Source organism: Thermobia domestica, chromosome 16 (genome assembly GCF_964235325.1).
Source record: "Thermobia domestica chromosome 16, izTheDome1.hap1.1, whole genome shotgun sequence".
Taxonomy (NCBI): domain Eukaryota; kingdom Metazoa; phylum Arthropoda; class Insecta; order Zygentoma; family Lepismatidae; genus Thermobia; species Thermobia domestica.
The window spans coordinates 126625952-126647919 of NC_137469.1; the positions used below are offsets into that span (position 1 = coordinate 126625952).

At 36.7% G+C, this 21968-nt stretch overlaps 2 protein-coding genes across 4 annotated transcripts in view; both read left to right on the top strand.

Annotated features, from left to right (window-relative positions):
* Window positions 1-21968, top strand: part of LOC145673401 (uncharacterized) — a 288550-nt gene that overhangs the window by 218079 nt on the left and 48503 nt on the right. The window lies entirely within an intron of this gene.
* LOC145672805 (uncharacterized) lies at window positions 18883-21689 on the top strand. Its single transcript, XM_081741962.1, has 3 exons — window positions 18883-19148; window positions 20218-20786; window positions 21259-21689. The coding sequence occupies exons 2-3, from the start codon at window positions 20272-20274 to the stop codon at window positions 21572-21574; spliced, it is 831 nt and encodes a 276-aa protein (XP_081598088.1). The 5' UTR covers window positions 18883-19148; window positions 20218-20271; the 3' UTR covers window positions 21575-21689.

Genomic DNA, 21968 nt, shown 5'->3' on the forward strand with positions numbered 1-21968 from the left:
TCCTCGGAAGAGCTAAAATGTATCTCTCAAAAATTTTTCTAGACACTTTTGGTAGTAGAACACAATGATTGCAATGGTGTGTAGATGTAGAAGAGAAGTATGTTGAAAAGTTACTGAAGTGAAATGAAATGACATTTGTGAGTTTTACGGGGTAATACGCAATTCAAGGGTACACATCTGCTATCGCGATTTTCATCAGAAGATTAGCCTCTTCCTTGGAGATCGTTCCAAATGAATGCCGACATCACCCTCTGGTGAGTTAGTCATGTTTGAAGCGACCACTTTCACATACTTGTCATAGTTGTTATCAGCACTTGCTCGGGGCAGTAAGACTTATACAATTCCAATTCAAGGAGACACATTATTAGAAATACAATTCTGAATTTTGTCAAAACTCCTATTTAATCTCCTCAAAGTTGAAGAGGTAATAACGAAAAACTTGAGTAATGTGTTTTAGAATCAGTTTCACTCTAACATAGGTGCTGTGTTATTGAGTCTGTTATTGTTGGCCACGAATTATATTTTTTATTATCGTAAAAATTCGCTTTTGTACATTTTCTAAGAAAAACTTCAAATGAGGGGATTTGCGTTGACGTCATTTTGTTCTGCTTAACGAGTTATATCGATTAATATATTTTCCATATCTCTTTTTTTGATAATTCGCAGACACTAATTCTTTGAAGAATTTAAAGAGGTATCATAATTATTTTAAAAATAGGTATATTAATGCGTACATTTTAAAAAATCGTAAGTGTAGAACTAGATTGTTTTCCGAAAATATTACTGTAAAATTTGTTATTTAGATGCTTCTGTATTGTTCACGTATCACGCCTACTGGAATTTTTTCAGAGTATACAGACTAAATATCAGTAATGAAAGCCAACTCATAGAAAAAATACTCATGCTGTGAATAATTTTAATGGAAAAGAACTACTGCATCAGTGGAAAAACGAAACACAAAACAGAAATATAAAAATGAAATGATGTATTCGTTCATGCTTCATTACAAATTATATTTCCTTTTACAAGTTGACCTTTTCTTTAATATCAGCCATTTGAAAAAAAAATAGGAAATTAAAACGTACCTTTGGTAAACATTAATCTTTTTAAAAAAATAGCAAAATAGGTAAGGAGGTCATACAAATCAATCAACAGGAAATAAACTACCAAGCAGCAGTAGCCATAAAACTCGTTGCTTTCGTCTTATCATGAGTAAAATCATTACGAGCGAAAGTCACACAGCGTTCTAGACTTATTTAATGAAATAACTGCAATTATTTTTCACAACTGATACACAATTTTGATTTTGATACACCTTATCAAATAAGTATTGTTTACGAAATTCTGCCTTATGTGAAGATCTTTGAAAACCTACTTCCTATATATATTAGCAGCAACATTATATTACAATGACTTACAATGCGGCATTGTAAATTATCATCAAATCGTAAAAGACATCAAATTATCAAAAAGTAAAGAAGAAATTATTAAGAAGTTGAACATTGATATAGATGTTGGGAATGATGTTCTAAACAACATACTAAAGGTCACATGAACTCCCACCTGACGTCATCACACCCATTGGAAAATGGTCGCTGGAAGTGACAAATTAGCAATACCTAAATAAAATAGCAACATCTTCGTTAAGATGGCCGACGACAAACTTAACCACGTCATATTTCCCCCGTCCCATCAACATTGATCCCAATTGACTTCGGATCGGCTGCATTTTCAGTTTCTCAAATATTTAGCCTGGCCTAGACTTTGTATGCGTTTTGTGAAAAATTGTTCCTCCATAAAAAGTAAAGTGTTATCTATGTTCTATAAAACGACACTAAATTTATATCTTTATGTTCAACAATAACGAAGATTGTTATTTTATCTGGGTATTGTTAATTTGACACTTCCAGCGGTCATTTTCCAAAATGGCGGGAGAAAGTCAGGTGGGATTTCAGGGGACTTTTAGTATGTTGTTTAGAACATCATTCCCAACATCTATATCAATTTCCAGCTTAATACTAATTTGTTCCCTTCTTTATTAAAATTTGAGCTCCATTTACTACACTCAATAGATGAAAACCAAGATTACAAGTATTTTTATTTGTAATCTGTCATTTCAATCCTTTACAAAAGTAAAGGGAGGTACGTTAATAATAACAAAGAAAAATCAATTGAATTACACGTCACTAGAGATGCAAAAAAGCCGGCTTTTTTGAATCGATGTTTTTTTTTCACATAAAAAGCCGGGTTTTTTGGGAAAAAACGAGAATTTTGGAAATTTTGGCTTTTTTTCATTTTCATGATTTTTCTATCTAAATAGCTTTCTTATAGTATATTCTATAGTTAGATAAGAATTCCATGACCTAAATACGATATTTCGCTCTGAAATTCACCATCAAGATGGATGGAGCACATGTTTTACAAATTAAAGCTAACATGAAGAATGTAGTATTTGAGGGCAATTTTAGAGGCTATTTAACTTTATTTTAACTTTTGACTTATCGACATCTTTTTTCTTCTCTAGATCATTTTAGTTTGTCATCCGTGTTTCATTTCTAAGAGCTTTTAGTACTCTAGCTTCTAGCGCAAAAGTTAAACTTGCCCGTTTTTCTATTTATCCGTTAAAGCGTACGTTTTTCAATATATTGTAAAGCCGTACTTCCACATTTCTGTTATACTGTAGCTGTGAAGTGATTTAGCAATTATTTTCCGGACACAACCTTGAATACCAATTTATACAAATAATCAGTAGCGGGTCTAGAAAACTACTTTAGGGGGCGGGGGGTTCTGATTGTTTCGTTTCCTAAAAAGTCCTAATTTTATTTGGGAGGTGCTTGAAGTTTATGAGTACAGGCATAACTAATATTTCGTTTCGTTTATATGTTTACCAATAATCTTCCGGATACAACATTAAAAATCATTTTATTCTGAGAATCAGTGGCGGATTTAGAAAAGTATTTTGGGAAGGGTTTTTCTTAGTAATGTTTAGTTTTTCTAAATACTCGTAATTTTTATTTGACGGGAGCTTAAAGTTTATGAGTAAAGGCATAACTAATAGATATTTCGTTTGTTGCAGACATTCCGTAACTTTGGGGAACGGGCTTCAGACCGAAAGACCGCCCCCTAACCTTCGCAAAACCGTCACTGCTGGTAGTAATAATAACGATTTAAAAACAATAAGAAAGGAAGTCGGCCAACTCACAGTACACGCACTATTTCTACATTCAGAGATGGAATGAAGAAAATCTTTGTCAGAATGGTCGAATGCTGGTTGAATCCCGGACTTCCCGATAGAAGCGCAAAAGCTAATCACTCAGTCATGTTTGTTGTGTAGTTGTATTTAGCTTAACTTAAATATATTCCGTACTCCTTTTTTTTTGGGGGGGGGATAGAGTTCCGTAATGATATGTTGAATCCCTCTTGTCAAAAATCCAGAAAACTTGAGGATTGGGTAAACCGTGATGGTGGTTATATAAAACTTAACTGTAGAATTTCAAGAATATACAGAACCAAAAGCTCTAGATGTGCAGCCTTTAAGTGTATCATATAAATCTAAGTATTTGTCTTATGTTTTACTTTAATTTTATTTTGTTTCAAAAAGAGGGTATGGAATATTTTGAAGTAAAAATACTACATACTATTTTGCTACTTATTTGTGTATTTTTTTAAAAGAAGTGTTTACTTTTAGGGTAGCCTGGTTTACACCAACCTTTTTTTAATAACTGGTTTAAACCAAAAAAAAAATAAATAAAAAGAATGAAAAATGCGAATCGTGTGAACTCCATGGTGACGTTTCCAGATATCAAACCACCTGCAATAGTTTTATTTTCCTTTCACCTTTTAATCAAGATGTCCCATGTTCAATTCTCGGTCGAACCACAACCCTTCTTTCATGCGTAAACCAAGTAGCGGTTCGGATGTCAGTTTAAGCAAAAATCTTCCCCTTGATAACCTCGGTATTTCGTAAGGATGTTAAGCCTAAACATACGAAACAAACCAAATTGTATATTTCTGCATGCCTAAATGCCTGTTGTTTTATAAAGAAGCCAAGATTGCTTAAATATATTGATAGAAATTGGCAATATTTATCGATTGCCTACGTAGCTTCCAACATTAGCTTCGATTGGATTTTCAATGGCATCTACGTACTAAATTTGTAATTTAATACCTCAGTTTTAGCGTACTGATTATGATTCGTTGACCTTTAAATTTTACATGCAAAGCAATAACAGGATTTTCCCGTTATTGTCTTACATTTCAAGTAATGACGGGATTTTCCCGATGGCTAGGGCGGGAGATTCTCAATTTAAGAAATTTACTAACTGGACTTTTTTAAGCTTATGGGAGTTCTTCCGGCATAATCCCGCTGTTGCATAATAACACCAAGTCGAAACAAACTTATTTCTGTGAACATGTAATATAAATACATAAAGCAAAAAATCTAAATAAAAAAAGCCTGGTTTAAACATCCCCCCAAAAAACGGGTTTTTGGCATTTTCAAAAACAACCATGGTTCTTGCCAACTCTGCTTACTTTTGTATATAAGAGGTTAAAAAATTCTTACTATATTCATTGGTTAATCCTGTGGAATTCATAATGTAAATATGTTGAAGAAAAATTGTTTGAAATATCTTTTCGAAATTCATAGTTTATTTTCGAGGTTTTATATTATTATCAGCATCAACCACTAATTAAATGACTTTTTGTGTTATAGAGAAGCGAAACAAAGTCTGTTTTATCAATTTAAAGCAGAATTTTGAAAAAAAAAAAACAAAATTTCCCAAGCAAAAAAGCAAAGCAGAAAAAACCCGTTTTTTTTCAAAAAAGCCGGTTTTTTCCGAGCCCTTGCATCTCTACGCGTCACACTCACATATGCAAGAACAGAATTGTAATTTTCGGATATATATATGTCTTTGGTACGTATGAGCAGTAAGGTTGCCACCTTTCCAGAGCAAAAGTAGAGACATTTCACGCAGTTAGAGAATTAGAAATGTTGTGGAATTAGAAATGTTAGAAGAACAGAGTAGGTTGGTGGATGCACACACACACACACATAGAAATGTATGAACAAAGAAGTTCGTAGCATCTCGGTTTCCAAGAATTTTTCATCTGGTGCGCAACAATTCCAAGTAATCCTCATCAAACACGAGGGTTGATTTAAAAGTATATAACGATAACGTTATAATACCAGAAGCAACCACAAGTGGTTGAATGTGTCTTACATTGTGCACACACACACACACACATAGAAATGTATGAACAAAGAAGTTCGTAGCATCTCGGTTTCCAAGAATTTTTCATCTGGTGCGCAACAATTCCAAGTAATCCTCATCAAACACGAGGGTTGATTTAAAAGTATATAACGATAACGTTATAATACCAGAAGCAACCACAAGTGGTTGAATGTGTCTTACATTGTGCACACACACACACACACACACACATATATATATATATATATATATATATATATATATATATATATATATATATATATATATATATATATTGTACAAAAATCATGCGTGGTTTAGTATAACTTGATTTTTCTTCATTTTTAAAATGTGGGTTTAGACCACTGTTGAGCTCACCCTTTCAATGCTAGATTTGAGTTTTCTATAGAAAAATTTTAAAAAATATAGTGGTATATATATTAAATATGTTGAACGATATGTTAGTAGAGATCAGACATTATAGCAGAATTTTACCTTTGACCTTTAGGCCCGGCCTGGGAAAGTTCTCATGGTCCAAACAGTCTTAAACTAGTATTTACTAGGTGATAGGTTGCATGCATATTCTTGGACGGCTGTATGGATATATAGAAACAAGATGAAACACGATGTTTTCCTATTCTTCTTCTGAATGTGACCGTAGACATGTATTGAGTAGTTATTTTGGACCCCCAACCCCTTCCGGCTAAGAGCGTAAATGTCCATGGGAGCAGACTGTATGAAATTTGACCTTTCATCGAATTGATCTTAGTTGCTAAGGATAGATGCCTCTCTAAACAAGATGAAACATGTAATTTTGGACTTCGCCCCATTGTTGTCTATGAGATGAGACTGATACGTGTGAGAAGTTTCCCATATAATTAGGATCCACGCGAAAGTTATTATTGAAGAACTGATGACGATGAGGATGAGTGACACCCAGATTCGAATTGTGGATCACGTCAATCAAAGGCAAATATTTATATTGATCGATAGATTTTAGCGGTTCTCTTCATAGAACTTTTTGTTAATTTCTTTCCTTCGGCATAAATAACATGAATTCTCGTTCGATTCTCGATGCATTCAATCACATCCACACACACACTCACACAAAATAAGCAAAATATGGGAAGTCATTCCCTTACATTTGGTAATTTCTCAACCATTTCAATTCTACCTAGAGCTCCTCCGTGGCTAAGCGGTTAGCGTACGCGTCTTTGGCGCGGGAGACCCGGGTTCGATTCCCGGCGGGAGCTCATGTGGTTCGGATTCCACGTTAATCAGTAGGTCCACGTCTCATATAGCCTCGCTGCTGAACGGGACGTAAAACTCAAAATCAATCAATCAATCAATTCTACCTGTTCAAAATCGAAAATATACATCATAAGGTGACTTTAAACAAAAAATCCCCTAACTTCCAATTACATCTTCAACTATACGATTTCTTATCCTATCTCTTCAATAGACATGACATCACCTGATTCGATGCTTCCTTATAAAAACGACTTTGAATGAAATGCTATATGTCCCTTAGCGCCTAAGGCCGGAGTCAAAATTATGTTTCATCTTGTTTATACATTCATCTATCATTAGCAACTAAGACCAACTCGATCAACGGACAAATTTCTTACAGTCTGCTGCCATGGACATTTACGCTCCGCTGTAAGGAACTGGGGGTCCAAAATAACTACCTAATATATGTCTAGGGTCACATACAGAAGAAGAGGAAAAATCATGTTTTATCTTGTTTCCATATATCCATACAGCCGTCCAAGATTATGCATGCGAGATATCACCTAGTAACATGCTAGTTTAGGCCGGTTTAGACCATGGGATCTTTCGCAGGCCGGGCCTAGAGGTAAAAGATCAAATTCTGCTATTATGTCTGATCTCTACTATGTTTTATTCAAAAAGAAAATACAGCAGATTTCTAAAAGTAGTGCCCTTTTTACATTTATCTTTTGTTACTTTTTATATTGACACATTGTTAAAGAACATCGTGGAAAATGGACTTGGTGCGAATTAGAATATATATAGTTACACAGTTAAGCTTCGAAGTCCTAAGCAGGACTCAAATTATGGGTTGAGACGCCTGCGCTTTTCTAATTGTGTGTGTCGCAGAGAAAGAGAGAAAGGGAGAACGGAGTTAAGTGAGGCTTTGATTGTATTAGCAATCTGATGCCTCATTGACACCAACCCACACGCATGTAATAGTGGTATGACCCTGGCTTTGATTTACCCAAATCACAGTGCTGGGTCGTAGCTGTAAAGCTATTAAACATCACGCAAGCGATAAGTACATAGAAACATTATGTATTTGGAGCTAAACGTGAAATAAAGATGTATTAGTAAATGTAAAATAGATACTTCCGCCCTGGCGTGATAGGGAAAATCATAGAAAAACTAGAAGTCTTGACCACTATTGGGCATGCGCGCGAACAAGCTTCTCCAAGCTCGTCAAGGCTCGTGACGTAGCTCTCGAGCTACGTTAGAACTAGCAGAAATGCGTGGGACGAAGTCTCTATATAAGCGAGGCCCTTAGTTGAGCTCAGGTTGTTCTTCTCCGGCGTTCAGCGAGTGCATTTGACTCTTTGTCACGGACACTCATCATCAGATCAGGTATGTAATTATTTTTCTAAGTCCCCCGAAACAGGACGAGCACCTTGAGACTTGTTAGAAATTAACGTTAAGTTACGACTTAAAAATGAGGCGAAGTTTCCACTTCGGAAATTACCACTTCCCCTTTTGGCCAATGCAAGTTGCAGGTACGAATCATCACAATTACTACTTTCAATAAATCACGGCTTAGCGTGACAATCTTCTAGCACCCGTTTTGTAATGTAGGGGTTGTGCCCATACATGTCATGTAGTAATACTTGAAGATTATATTTTCAAATATCCGAATTGTAAAATTCTTTGTATTTTTATATTTTCTTTTTATTCTTATAAATAAAGTCCCCCCCCATTGTTGAGACTTTTAGTGCACTTTCTCATCATCTTCGAACCAGTAAAGCCTAAGACGTCTCGATACTGAGGCTTAAAGGGAGTTGGACTCAGTACCAACTTTGACATACTGGGTGAAGAGTAGAGAAGTGATCTCAAATACGATTTCGCGAAAGAAAGTGTGTACAAAACATAACGACAATCTCAAAAACACATAACAGTTTTATGGTGTTCGGTGTTCGCTGGGTAACGAACTGTGTTTTTGAATCTTTGAACATGTCCCTGGTGCTCGCTCACTTCATTGGTTAACCAGAAATCTCAGTTGTGCTTTAGGGCAAATCGCGAGTGAATTTTTATCGAAGATTTTTTTAAATATATAAAAGTGTAAAGTGTACGCGAAGTTTTTCTTTTGACTAGTCAAGTGGTGTATCTGTACTATGTAAAGTCATTAAAGTTCAGTGGCATAGTTGGCCTAGGCGGTGTTCAGTTTATGACTCTGATATACAAGTATAATCCTTCTGCTCTAAGTAGTGCGTTTTACAAGTGAAGTAGCGACGAAAATTTTCTATTCTCAACTTCTCTCGCTTTATGTTGTTATAAGTCAGCGGAATAGTTGCTAGGTTCCGCAGAGCAAGACTCAGTCTACCTCACGACGTTTTCTTGTGTAGAGATGGAAATGTAAAATCGGGACGCGAGTGTTAAGATAGAATTCAGCTTTTGTCTGATGTACTTGCAAAACCCTAAACCTGCTTATGCTTCTGCTAGCTTTGGGGGGATCACAGTTAGTTTATCTCTGAACAGCAGAACCGCCCGCACGGGATGAAAGTTCGATGGTCTGTCTGGCGATAAGTGTCTAATATCCTTTCCCATACAAGCTTGGGAGTCACAGGTATCTTATCTTCTTGGTTCAGCAGGGCCCCCCTGTACTAGGGGTGCATGTCCGACAGCTGCCTGAGAATAACTGCCTAAAACTCCTATTTATGCAAATGCAACAAACCAAAAAGAAAAATATATTCAGGTACATGATCCAATGGTTGAATGTTTCAGAGTCCCCTGTGTGCATTAAGAAATTAAAGCCAAAAAAAGTTAAAGAATAGAAGTAAACAGTAAAATCATCATCAGTGAACAAATAAACGTTTTCTTTAGAATAAATAACTATCTAGTCACTTTTCGTTTTCCGTTCTAAAAAGTAAACCAAATTTATAAAGAAAGGGAAGTTGAGTATTCAAGTTCAAAGGTAGTTTATAAGAAAAGTTTATAAGATAATATTAAGAAGTTTATAAGATAATATGTTTATTATTATCTTAAAATTGACGTAGCATTTCCGAAGGAAGTAGCTGTCAGTGATTAAATTCCTATTATATCAGAGGAAATAAGTTGATTACACACTGCCCTGGTTTAAGAGGCCACTGACTAGAAAAACAGAGTTTATTCATCAAAAATGAGTTTTGCGCAGAAAATAAAATACAAGTTATTAGATCTAGGGCAATCCCATTGTCCTAAGACACCAACGGGCAAGCACCGTTATATTTTGGATCGGTGGAATAATTATTATTATATTGAATGTAATAAAGTGAAAGTACACGGGCATTCTCCTCCTCAATTTGGCCGTTGGAAAAAGAACCCATTACCGAGATATTTGGATACGTGGAGTCAGACCAAACATCTCGAACCAACGACCGCTAGCCCGCAAACTCCTGACGCCCCAGCGAGTGGCTACGACCTAACGCCGCTCGCCGCGTGCAGCCCTATCCCGACTAGAAATGATACAGAAATACTAAGTGCTGGTTCGAGTGATAAACCAACATCAGCCCCTAGGACGATATATGTTAATTTAGATACTGATGAAACCTAACCGGGGGTAGATCCGAAAACTCTAGTGAATGAATTAAATTTAAAAGACGAACTAGAAATCGCAGAATTAATAACTGCAGGTCAGGAATGCCCTCAAGTAACAATTGAGATAGAATCAACAGCAGGTGTAATACCTGGTGTTCCCTCGAACCAAAGACCCTTAAACGATAATAAGTTAACTGATAAGGACAATAGAAGAAGTAACTTAGTGTTAAGTTCAGGGAATAAAGATAGTGGTGTCTCAAAGGAACCAGATAGCCCAGAAGCGTTATACTTTCCTATTAAATACGAACTGTCAGATCCTACAACGCCGTTAGAAATGCGAAGACCGACCTTCCAATCTTTTTATGCTGGTAGTAGTGATGAAACAGTTTATGTCGAGCTCGGCCCTAGAACTATATATGATAACTTAAATACTGAATCACGAATCTCAACGAGTAAAGAGCATATTTACACTAATATTGCTCTCGAACCCCAGAACGAATAAAGAGCCAATTTATGCAAATATAGGAACCGAACCAAGGGAAACGAAAATTGAGAGTCCTGACGAGAACAATGAAAATGAATTGCGCTCTCTGACACAACCTAACGATAAAGCATTAATAGACCAGATTAGGCATTCATTACAAACAGAACTGTCTCCTGCAGTAGGAAACTTAATTCGACCTTTAACAAAACAACTACGGAACAAGAAAGTACAGGTCACAGTTGTTCGTCGCCAAGGTGACGATGAAGAGAAATTAGGTATTCTTTTTCAAGCTGACCCCTCAGCCCCATTTGAAGACTTATTACCTGAGGAAAATGTAGTTGGAAATTTTGATATGGAAATACAGATCGAAGTTTTTCAAAAGATGTTAGCGTTCAGACCGAATATAAGTTTCCTAAAATGATCAGGATTGACACGGATCGTGATCTCAAAGTTATTCGGACAACAGCTACTCAGACCAAACCTGTCATGTTTGAAAATAGCCTTACCCTCCAAGAGAAACTGCAATATTTGGACAGCATAGATAACATACTTAGTGTAGTTACTAAAGTTAGGTGGTCAAACGGAGTAATTAGATATTAGTAATGCAGATTCAGATGGGGGTTAATCTTTGAAAGGCGATTGGTTGGGATACGAACTGCAGCAATTACAAAACGAAGAAATAGCCCAATTTCAAGAAGACATCCCGGAGTCTCCTCTTGCGTCATCCCTGGAGGATGAGTCAAAATCTTCTTGGATCTCCGAAGAAGGAATCCGATATGACCATTGGGACCCTCCTACGGTTTCTACTCCAGGAGCAGTGAACCAAGACCCTCCCACAGAGGACGCCGACCAGAGAAATGATCTCGTCGCCCCTGCTCCAGTTGAGAGGATGTTAGACGATGAGACGAAAAGTGATGATGCTTTTCCCTCAGTTTATTCCGACCACCAGAAGCAAATTGAGGAAAAAGAAGAAGACAAGGATTCCTGGTCTGAGAGTAGAATAAACGAAAACATTCGTAAAATCTTTGATTACGCGGAAATTGGTGCGTCAGTAATTTGTTTAGATGAGGTAGAAAATAGAGACGATCCCTCAACCTCTCCAACCCAAAGTGAATCTAACAAACATACTAACAGTGTTAAGAATATTGGATTACAAACTTCAGCTAGTGCTAGTTCTAAACTTAGTTCCTATAATGAGACTAGTGAATCACCTGCGACCAAGGAAATGAAAAAATACCAACAAGAGGAAAAGTTAGATCCCTTACAGATAGTGTTTGTTTCGCCACCTAGCAGCGTAGTTACACCCACGACTCCGGTGGAGAAATTAGAGTTTAGTGAAGGAGAAAAGACAGAAAAATCAGTACTTAGCGAACAAGATAGTTCTTATACATCAGAATTTAGTCCAAAACAAACCGCCGAGTTCGAAAATAGGAGCGCAACTGATACCGACTATAGGTCTGTTTCTGAACATTTCAACATCTCAGCTTCTTTAGACAGGTCGCATTCATTAGATTCTCTCAAAAACCATGGGAATTTCCTTGAATTAGTCATGTTCATTGCAAATTATGATGTGATTTTGCAAAATCATGTTACAAAGTGTATTGAAGACACCAAAGAGCACAAACTGAAAACAAAGAAGAAAAAAAAGGAAGTAGAAGGAAAATCGACAAAAGGACAAACTGGACGAGGCTCGCTCCGGATTTTTTTTTTAAGTTTCATTAAAAAGTTAATCAAGATAATACATTTGGATGAAATATTATTTTGAAAGACCTTCAAGACAGTGTTGTTGATAACTTGATAGTGGATAGTACACAAGGTATAGCTTTTATGGACCAGTTGGCAATCTGTGTCCGCTACATAGTCCAAGGAAAGGTATATGAAATACTTAAATTTAACAGTTGTGATGATTCAAGTGGACTTGCTTTGTGCAAATGTATAAAGTCAGAGCTAGTTGAATGTGGCATTAAAATTTCGAATATTATTACGTGTTCTTTAGATGGGGCGAGTAACATGAGCGGCTATTACAACGGTCTTCAAGCGCATTTCAAAAGGGAGAATCAGTATTTAATTTACATTGCATGGGGCACGTACTAAATTTTGTTGTAGCTGATTCTACAGTAAACTTGCTCCAAGCAGAAAATTTATTTGGTTTAGTAGAGGAATCGGCTTTTTTTATAAGTTCTTGTTACAAGAGAATGACTGTCTGAGAGAAAGAGACTAAAAAGAAACAGAGCCAGCACCAAACTATGCAGACTCAAAAATTGGTGCCACAAGATGATGGAAGTAAGCATACGGCACTTTCATCAATTATAGACGAACAGTTTTTGATAAGTGATATCAACTCAGGAAAGTTGACCCATTTGTTGAACGTTTTAAATAAAATATTGAATGGAAGCTTGGATTGCAAATCAAAGTTCGCGGTCATAAATCTGATAAAGCAATAGTCCAAATTCGAACATGTTCTCATGCCTTTTGTCATTCTCGATATTCTGATCACAACTCCCGTTCCAAAATACTTACAGAAATGGATGAATGTATTGTCCGTTTACTGTAGCTTGGCACTGTGTTTTGACACAAAACCTGGCTAGCGGATCTTAGCAGTCCTTCCCCTTCTTTCCCCTTATCGCAGTGGTAACAGTGGCACTAACTCATCAACTTTAGCACTAGTAGGGTTTGGTATTTGCAAGTTGCATAAATTTCGAAACAGTTTACTTCTTCTCTAATCAGGGCCCATAACTTGTGTCGGGCAGGGGAGGAGCAACTGCCCCCAGGTAGGTTCCCCGCCGTTCGAAGGGGCCCATTTTGAGGCAAAATTTTCTTAATCCATATACGATACGAACATGAAATTATAAATGAAGCATCAAACAGGTTCACTACATTACATAAACAAAACAGCACACTAAAGGTAAATACAACAAAAGTGAGTCGTGGGCCCACTTCAGTAAAAAACTTCTTCTATTAGGGGCCCTAGAAATAACATTTATTCGTATGGTTTTGAGATTGTCCCCTCAATTAATTTGTCATGTATGGAAGGGGCCCAGGGGCTAAGGAACGGCCCCGCAGACCTTGCCGTGAGGGAGGGCCACAGGCTCCGGGGGGATAAATAGTAAGAGAAAGATAGAAAGGGGACGGCCCTAGAATGAGAAAAAACTTTTTCTAGGAGGCCCAATACACGTATTAATGCTTGCCCCCAGAAAAAATCTAAGTTACGGCGCTGTCTCAAATGTGAATTTATTGGTACAGTTCTGCCAATAGTTAACTATATCAGGTTGGTCTCTTTAAACCTTGGGTCGTGGAGAGAAACATCTTACAGGAGGATAGTATTCAGATTTTAAGAAGGTGGGGAAAAGAGAGCGAGGATGAGAAGAAAGAAAGAAAGAGAATGAAAGAAACACTTCTACATTTACTTCATAATGAATTTAAACACATATAAACGAAGAAGGGATATCGGAACCCACCACCATAATATTTGTAGAAGTGTTGGCAACATTCTGGCGTAATATATTTCCCGCCAATTCTGGGGCCTCAGTGTTTGGCCCGATTCTGTTCTTACAGCAGTGGCGGATCCAGGGGACGATCGGGGCCCCCTGGAGAGGAATCTTTCTTATTTTATATATTTAAATAAAACCCACCCCAGAGTTTGGAGCTCTTAAAAGTAGCTCTAAGTAGCAGTACTAAAATCTACCTCCAGAAGTCCGCCCTGAATCCGCCCCTGCCTTACAGAAGCTATCGTCTAGGCATTCACCTCGTGGGACTGAGGAAAACCTTAATAAGGAATACCAGCCAGAGCTGAGTTCATGCCCACGCTCGATCTACCTATTTTAATGCCTTTTTTGTGTTGGACAGTGTCTGGTAAGGGCACCCAAACAGGGTAAATGCGTACTGCTTTAAAATATTTACATGTTAAAATTCGCTTTATACTGTACTTTGAACACGTAATTCAATGTGTATTATATTCTTCTTACAGCAGCATGCTTTATTTTCTAATACTTTAAGTCTATGGTTATTAGTACAGTATTTATAATTATTGCATCATACTAATCCTTCTCAAAGCTCGTTCAATTAGTATGAAATTCTAGACTTGGCAGTTTGCAACATTGCAAACCTTCATAAACAGGCAATAATGTGGTGAGAAAATTTCCACCTATACTCGCATCGAAATTCCCAGCCTCTGTTTACAATCAGTACAAGATGTTTCTGTCGCCTTATCATGAAAACAATGCTGTCCAGCGAACCTAACGGTCTTCGCTTTCTCTGTTTATTGTTTACAATACAAACTACATGCTTCCAATATTGCCAGACGTACAAGGTTTTCGCACACTTTCGAACAAGAACACTCTTGTATAAAATTGGGTGTGTACTATATGTAAGATTGTATTACATAATAACTAACTCGATTTGTCACAACGTTAATACCTCAGTCATCCCAAAACAGCAATTTATGTAGTAATAATAATTGTTCTATGACTGTGCAGAAGTAGGTACATTCGGTTCGGCGAATCATGTGCCTGGCAACCATGAATTAACCATGTAGGGGTGAGAAGCAAGGTGTTGACGCTCGCACTACAATTGTTGTTTGTAAACAATTTTCCATCCTAGAGTGAACGGACAATACAGCTTGGAAATTGGTGCAAACTTTGTTATAACAAATCACTGCTAAAATTATTCAGAGCACTTTGAATTTCTGCTTGAGAAATCAAAATAGTGTGCAATTGCCACTGCTCCAGGCTTACTGATCTGACGAAAATGGCTGATTTTTAAAAATTCTTCTAACCCTTTATTTTTCTCTTCTTCCCTCAATATATCTGAAAATACTTTATATTACATGTTTATTTGTAATAATCTATGTGTGAATGTGACATATACATGTGTGTGTGACTGCAGGCCCGCAACTAGGGTTTCTGTCACCCGGGGCAAACACACAATTCGCCCCCCCCCTCCAAGGTTTAGTCGAAAAGTATCACTTACGGATTGCAACTGTAAATAACATTCTTAATGAAACCAGTTATATCGATTTTTAAGTACTTTAACCCTCCAATACGCGCGCGGGCTACCATTGTATCCCAGCGTTTTTATTTTCCTTGCCGCAAAGTAATTCGAGATGATAACTCAAAGGGTTCTGTGTACCTTTCTATCAACTATCATTCTGCGTGTTTAGGGTGTGGTCAAACGTAAAATCGAAAGGATCTCATTGTTATTCTGCTTGAAAGTTTCATGAGCTACATCTGTAGCCCGCGAGACTATTGATGTCACGGGTGTTCCAAAGCGTCAAAGTTTTTTCATTATAGTTTGAGTGTTGATCAGATGGTCAATGAGTTTGCAAAATGCCAATTCTGATAAGAAATGTTTTTAAAACCAATATTTACGATCCAAAATCATTGAGAACATAACAATGCAACAATGAAAAGCTTATTTTTATTTCTGTAAATTTTTCGATGTAATCCTTTGATGTGGAGAAAAGAAGAAAACTTTCCATCAACAATGAGTTGAGTTGATTTTAGTTTAGTGTCCCTTTCAGCAGCGAGGCTATATGAGACGTGGACCTACTGATTAACGTGGAATCCGAACCACATGAGCTCCCGCCGGGAACATCAACAATGAAGCACACAAGAACTCCACACTATATTGTTATGTGTACCTCTCGAACTTGAGCACTTTCTCTACCTTTTGGGCACCTTTCTGTATACTTTCTCTTTCTGTATATATGCACCTCTAAGGTGCACACAAGTGATAGAAAAAACTGATTCGAGCAAAGCATCTCTCTTTAGAGTGCATTAACTAGAAAGTTCATTAAATATGAAAGAAATTGCTTCATAAAATATTAATAAATAGATCAAGATATTTAGATTATTTAATGTATAGTAAATATTATAAATTATAAACGATTAATGTAAAAAAATGATTGAAATTAACAATAAAGCATAATAAAGCATAAGTTGGACTGATAGATAACAATTCAAAATGCCTCGAAGAGCTCTCAAGCAAAACTAATAGATAAAGCTTCATACAGCCTTCACTCGCAAAATCTCTTGGTAGGCGTACAAGAAACAATTAAATACACCGAGGAGTGTAAATTATCTTTTCCGCCACAAAACTGCCCTCTAGTTTAAAAACATTACAGCAATTGCGTAACATTACAGGGGGCGCGTCTGAGCTACACTCTTCAACCACCAGCAAGCAACAAAAATCGGGAACTTTTCGCCCCCGCCCCTATTGATAACAGCGTTTTAAACTTCAGAGCTGTTCTCAATGGAATTATACAAACAAACAGCTCCTTGTGGTAGGAAAAGGAAAGGGGGCGGATTCTCTGTGGTCGCCAAAGGGAACAAATGCATGCAATATTAGGTTTTTAATGTAAGACATTACACCTATTTAGATGACACTCTCTCTCTCTCTCTCTCTCTCTCTCTCTCTCTCTCTCTATATATATATATATATATATATATATATATATATATATATATATATATATATATATATATATATATATAACTTTTGATTTCTTTTAACCTCTAGAATAAGTTCCTCAAGGGAAAGGGTGCGATTTTTAAAACAATTCATATATATCTTCTTTCCGGCGCCCCCTCCAACCACGCGCCCGGGGCACGTGCCCCCTCTGCCCCCCCCTAGTTGCGGCCCTGTGTGACTGTGAATGTAATTTTTGTTGTGATTTCAATGTTCGTCATTTCAATTATTATTTTATAAATACTTCGTATTGTCATATTAATTCTGATGATTGCATGGTCAAGTGGTAGACAAGGCATGATTAGCCTTAGTTTCACCATGTAAAAGAAGACTAAATAAATTAATAAAATATTGGGAATCTCTGTCAACTAGAATATAAATATATAATAAACACTACACAACAAGAAAGCACAGGGGGGATGGAAAGGCGATTTAGTGAATTTAGTTCACTTTTAGCTTGTTTTGGGAATACTGGAAGATTATTGGCTGACAGAAGCCAATCAGAAACAGGATAAAAATATATACTTTTAATGAATTGTGCTGCTGATATATATAAAAGTAGCAGCAGATACACTTTATGAGATTGTTGTAGTTAAACATGCCTGTGACTTACTTGGAGAGTATACGCGGTGGGAAGTTAGTGTGTTATGAAGAGTACATCGTATTAATAGAGTTTGTGGTAATAAAACCTATTGGAAGTGCAGTGAAGGTTGTAAGGCTACTATTGTTCTAGTGGAAGATTCTGTTGTGCGTACGTCGGCTCTGCATGCACATGAGCCCAATACTGCACGGAAACGAGGGAAAATATTGGTGAACAAAATGAAAGAAGAAATAAGAAGAAATCCTACCTCTACTGTGCCAGCAATATATAGGTATGTTAAGTAAACTAAAACCAAATGTTGTCCGAGTCTTACATATGTAATTATTTGGATGGAATCTGAATTAGCAGTGCACATTTATATTAAGGTAACCTCCAGTGTAACAACTTTTGTTAATTTTGAGAATCAGTATAGTAGTACCATACTATTTGACACGAAAGAAGGTTAGCAATTCTATACTTAGTCTAAAATTTCTGCTCAAGTTCGTCAAATCCAGCCATTGCTGGTTATGTGCAAAAATACCTAAGATCCAGTAGGTGCGTTATTTATGGCCATGTGGAAGTGCTAGGCATAGCTCGATGCCATTCAATTCATTACAAATCCATATGATTTGGGCTTTTTAAAAAGGATTTAAAATGTAACGTTTTAAGGAGGATTAAAATATTGGACTTGAAGAGATGCTTTTCCTGTCGATTCGGCATAATATAATCTTATGTCCTATCGTCGCTCAAAAGTATTAAAAAAAAAGAGCCTCAATGGCGAGCGCGCCCTCACTACTATTCGAATAGAAGTTATACAAAAAAAAAGTCATAGACTACGGTTCACTACTTATAATGTCTGGATTTTAATGTCCTAATATTCTATCAGAGTAATTTAATCCCTGTATATTAAATCTTCTTCATTCCAAGAACAACTTTCCCCACATTAATTGAGATTGCAAACTTCAAATGTGGAAGCGCGAAGAAATATGATTTGCTTCGTAATAAGGATTAAAAGAGACTTTTCAGGGATTTGGGCGGGGGTGACCCATATGTCTATGTGTTATTTTGCCGATTGTAAAGTAGAATCAACTGTCATGAACGACAATTTATGCACTGCGAATTTGGAGATCAGGAATAGCTTTGGCTCAAGTTTGGTATTTTAATACTGCTTGAAATGTTACATTTCATATCCTTCATATCCTTTCACATATATATAAGGTGGATTTGCAATGCATTGAATAGAATCGAGTTTAGCCTATCAGTTTCACATCCATAAATAACGCGTAGATACTTTTGCAAGCTTCAATGGCCGTATCCGATGTACTTGAACAGAAATTTTCTCCATGCTAGCAAATGACGCCACATCACCTAAAGTTAGACTCTAAATATTGTTCATTTTGTTCGTTGCAGCCGGGAAACGACTAGAGGAAGTATTTCTGAAGAAGTGCTGCCGGAAATTCCTAACTATTCTGGTATTAAAAGTTCTTTGTACAGAACTCGAAATAAATGTTTACCCACGCTACCCAAGACAGTAGAGGAGTTGAGCATACAAGGAAGATGGCGAAAAACAAGTGATGGGAGAGATTTTCTCTTGATTGACGACCAACAGGATTCTAGCCGAATTATTGTTTCATCTTTTTAATTTTTACTTCATTAACCCGTATGATTAAAAGGCCTACATAGACAGCGACACAGTGGTTGCAACGGGTGTAACAACATTCACGTTAACTCCGGTTTTCATTTGTCCTACAACAATTCATTCAGTTTTAAGCTTTTCTGTGTTTGGCTAAGATTGGGTAATGATTAAGTCTCTATTATATTTTATTTTATTATACAGTACTTTACTTTCCGTTTAATCAAATTAAGGAATGCAATTCCATTGAATACAAGAATGTCGTTATAAAATCTCTTATACAGTAAATTGTGAAACGTATACTCTTGCAGGTCGTGTAACCATGTATGCATTTTCTTTAAATATGTACATAAACCAGTGATGCCCCCCTTATGTCCATGACGCACCCCCCCGGATTGTCTATCCATAGGTGTTCTTCCATGAAAAAATCTTTTCGATTAATTTTTACACCCCCTCAAACATATTTATTTAGATTTTAACCCCCCCCAATATTTCAATGACGCAGTTTGCGTCATAGCCCCCCCTTGTGGGCACCCAGCATAAACGTTTTTGAAATGCAATCTTTTAGTTTAATGTCCTACGATTATGCCTTTTAGGCTAAGGAAGACGATGATTAAAGCAAGTGAATGATGATGGAAGAATTGGTGGAAAGAGAAAGTGGCAGGAAACGGGAGTACCCGGAGAAAACCCACAGACATGGTGTTCTCCACCACAAACTCACTTGGCCGGGGATCGAATCAGGAAACCCACATACCAGAAGTAAGCACTCTACCACTGAGCAACCGTTCCCCCGTAAACATTTTTATTACGTACAGAATTGATTTTACTTTTATTCTGTATAATCCGTCGCCAAACTGCACTCATATTACCAAAATTCTGAGTTCGTTTATGAAGGCTTGTAATTATTTCTAGATTACAGGAAACCGTTACATACTAGCAAATCATTTTATATATAATCAGAAACAAGCATTTGTGTATTAGATATTTGAAATTATTGTGCAGGGGTGGCTTTTTTTAAAATGTGAATCTACCTTTTTTTAACACGTTTTTGTTTTCTTTCCAGGTTTTTGGTACAAGTGAAAGCTTGCAAATATTATGTAAGAGTGAGAACGTGCTGATGGATGGCACTTTTAAGTCTGCACCGCGTCTTTTCACCCAATTATACACTTTTCACGGCAAGTACTTAGGGCAGATGTTTCCACTCTTGTTTTGTCTCCTTCAAAATAAAAGCCAGGAAACATACCTGCGTTTGCTAACTTTGATAAAAGCAAAGGCATCAGAAAATGGTATGAATTTAGAACTGAAATGTGTCACGACAGACTTTGAAACGGCTGCGATAAATGCACTTACGTTGTCTTTTCCCAACGTTAGCGTGAGAGGGTGTTTCTTTTATTTCACTCAGTGTGTATGGAGGAAGGTGCAAGATCTGGGACTAGTTTGTAACTATAAAGAAAATGAAGAGGTTAGGAAATGGGTTCGGCGTGCAGCAGCGCTTCCCCTCGTCCCATTAAATAATGTTAGTGATGCATTCCTATACATTCAGGAAAATGCACCCGACGTTCGTAATAAAGAAGCCTTTCACGACTATCTGGTGGACACTTGGTTGGACGAATGTGGAGTATTATTTCCACCGTAAGTATTCAAGGCTTGTTTTTCATTTAATTTAATTATGATATGTACATCATGTTCGTTAGAGCAAGCTACTGATCATATTGATCATACAGAGTTACAATAAAGAACTGCTTAAATTATAAGAATATTATTGGATAGTTCCATATATTAATATTCATAGTTAAATTTGTATATGACAAGAAAAAATCTACCAGTCGTGACAAAGTAGACAGAGCATCTAATAGTATAAACTAGTATTGTGCACCTAAAATCCTTTATTAACTGTAATTAGTCTTATGCTGTGATTTGAGTTTTTTTCTGCTTATATCAAATGTGTTGTTTACGTAGGTGGTAGTATGTAGCTAGTATAATTTTACTTATTTCTTATAATGCTACCACAGGGTCTAGTTCCTCTAAAGGTTGTGTCCTTTATTTAGGTATATACTTATGTCTGTCTGTATTCAAGATTATATAATCTTTTTATTCATTCCAGCAAGATGTGGAATCATTTCAAAACTGATAGTGGAAGGACGAACAATCCGGCGGAAGGATGGCATGCGAAATGGAACAGAAAATTTCCAGGACACCATTCCAACACATTTTCATGTATCCAAGCCTTACAAGAAGAGCAAGCTTCGAATGAATTAGCTATAAGAATGTTGGAGCTGGGCAATACCCCTACAAAACAAAAGAAGAAGTGGAGAATAATTGATGAAAGGCTAAAAAACTTAAAACAAAGACTAGTGAGCGGAAATATTGATTTGTTCACTTACCTTAACGCAGTATCCCATAACGTTTACATAGGGTAGCTTCTCTCTTTCTCTGTGTGTATATACTATTTCATGGGGCAAATCATTGTGACATGAGCATTAATGTGCTTTCTTGTTGTATATTCATATTGTAGTTAACAGATATTGCAAATATTCAGTGAAACATACTGAAACTAGATTATTGATTTTCTTATGTAGAAAGATTAATACATAGATTATTTCTTTTCTGAAATGTGCGTATGATTTCACAATTTCTTAGTGTTGGTGGTTAATACTAGTACAGGAATTCCCTCTTTAGAGTAGAAATTCCCTTCTTACATCTTAGGCAAGATGGGAGTAGGCAAGATGGGAACTCCCATCTCGCCTACAATGGCGGAGATTTTTATCTTGGAGATATCAGCGGCTGATAAATCGTTAGACGAGATGGGATTAG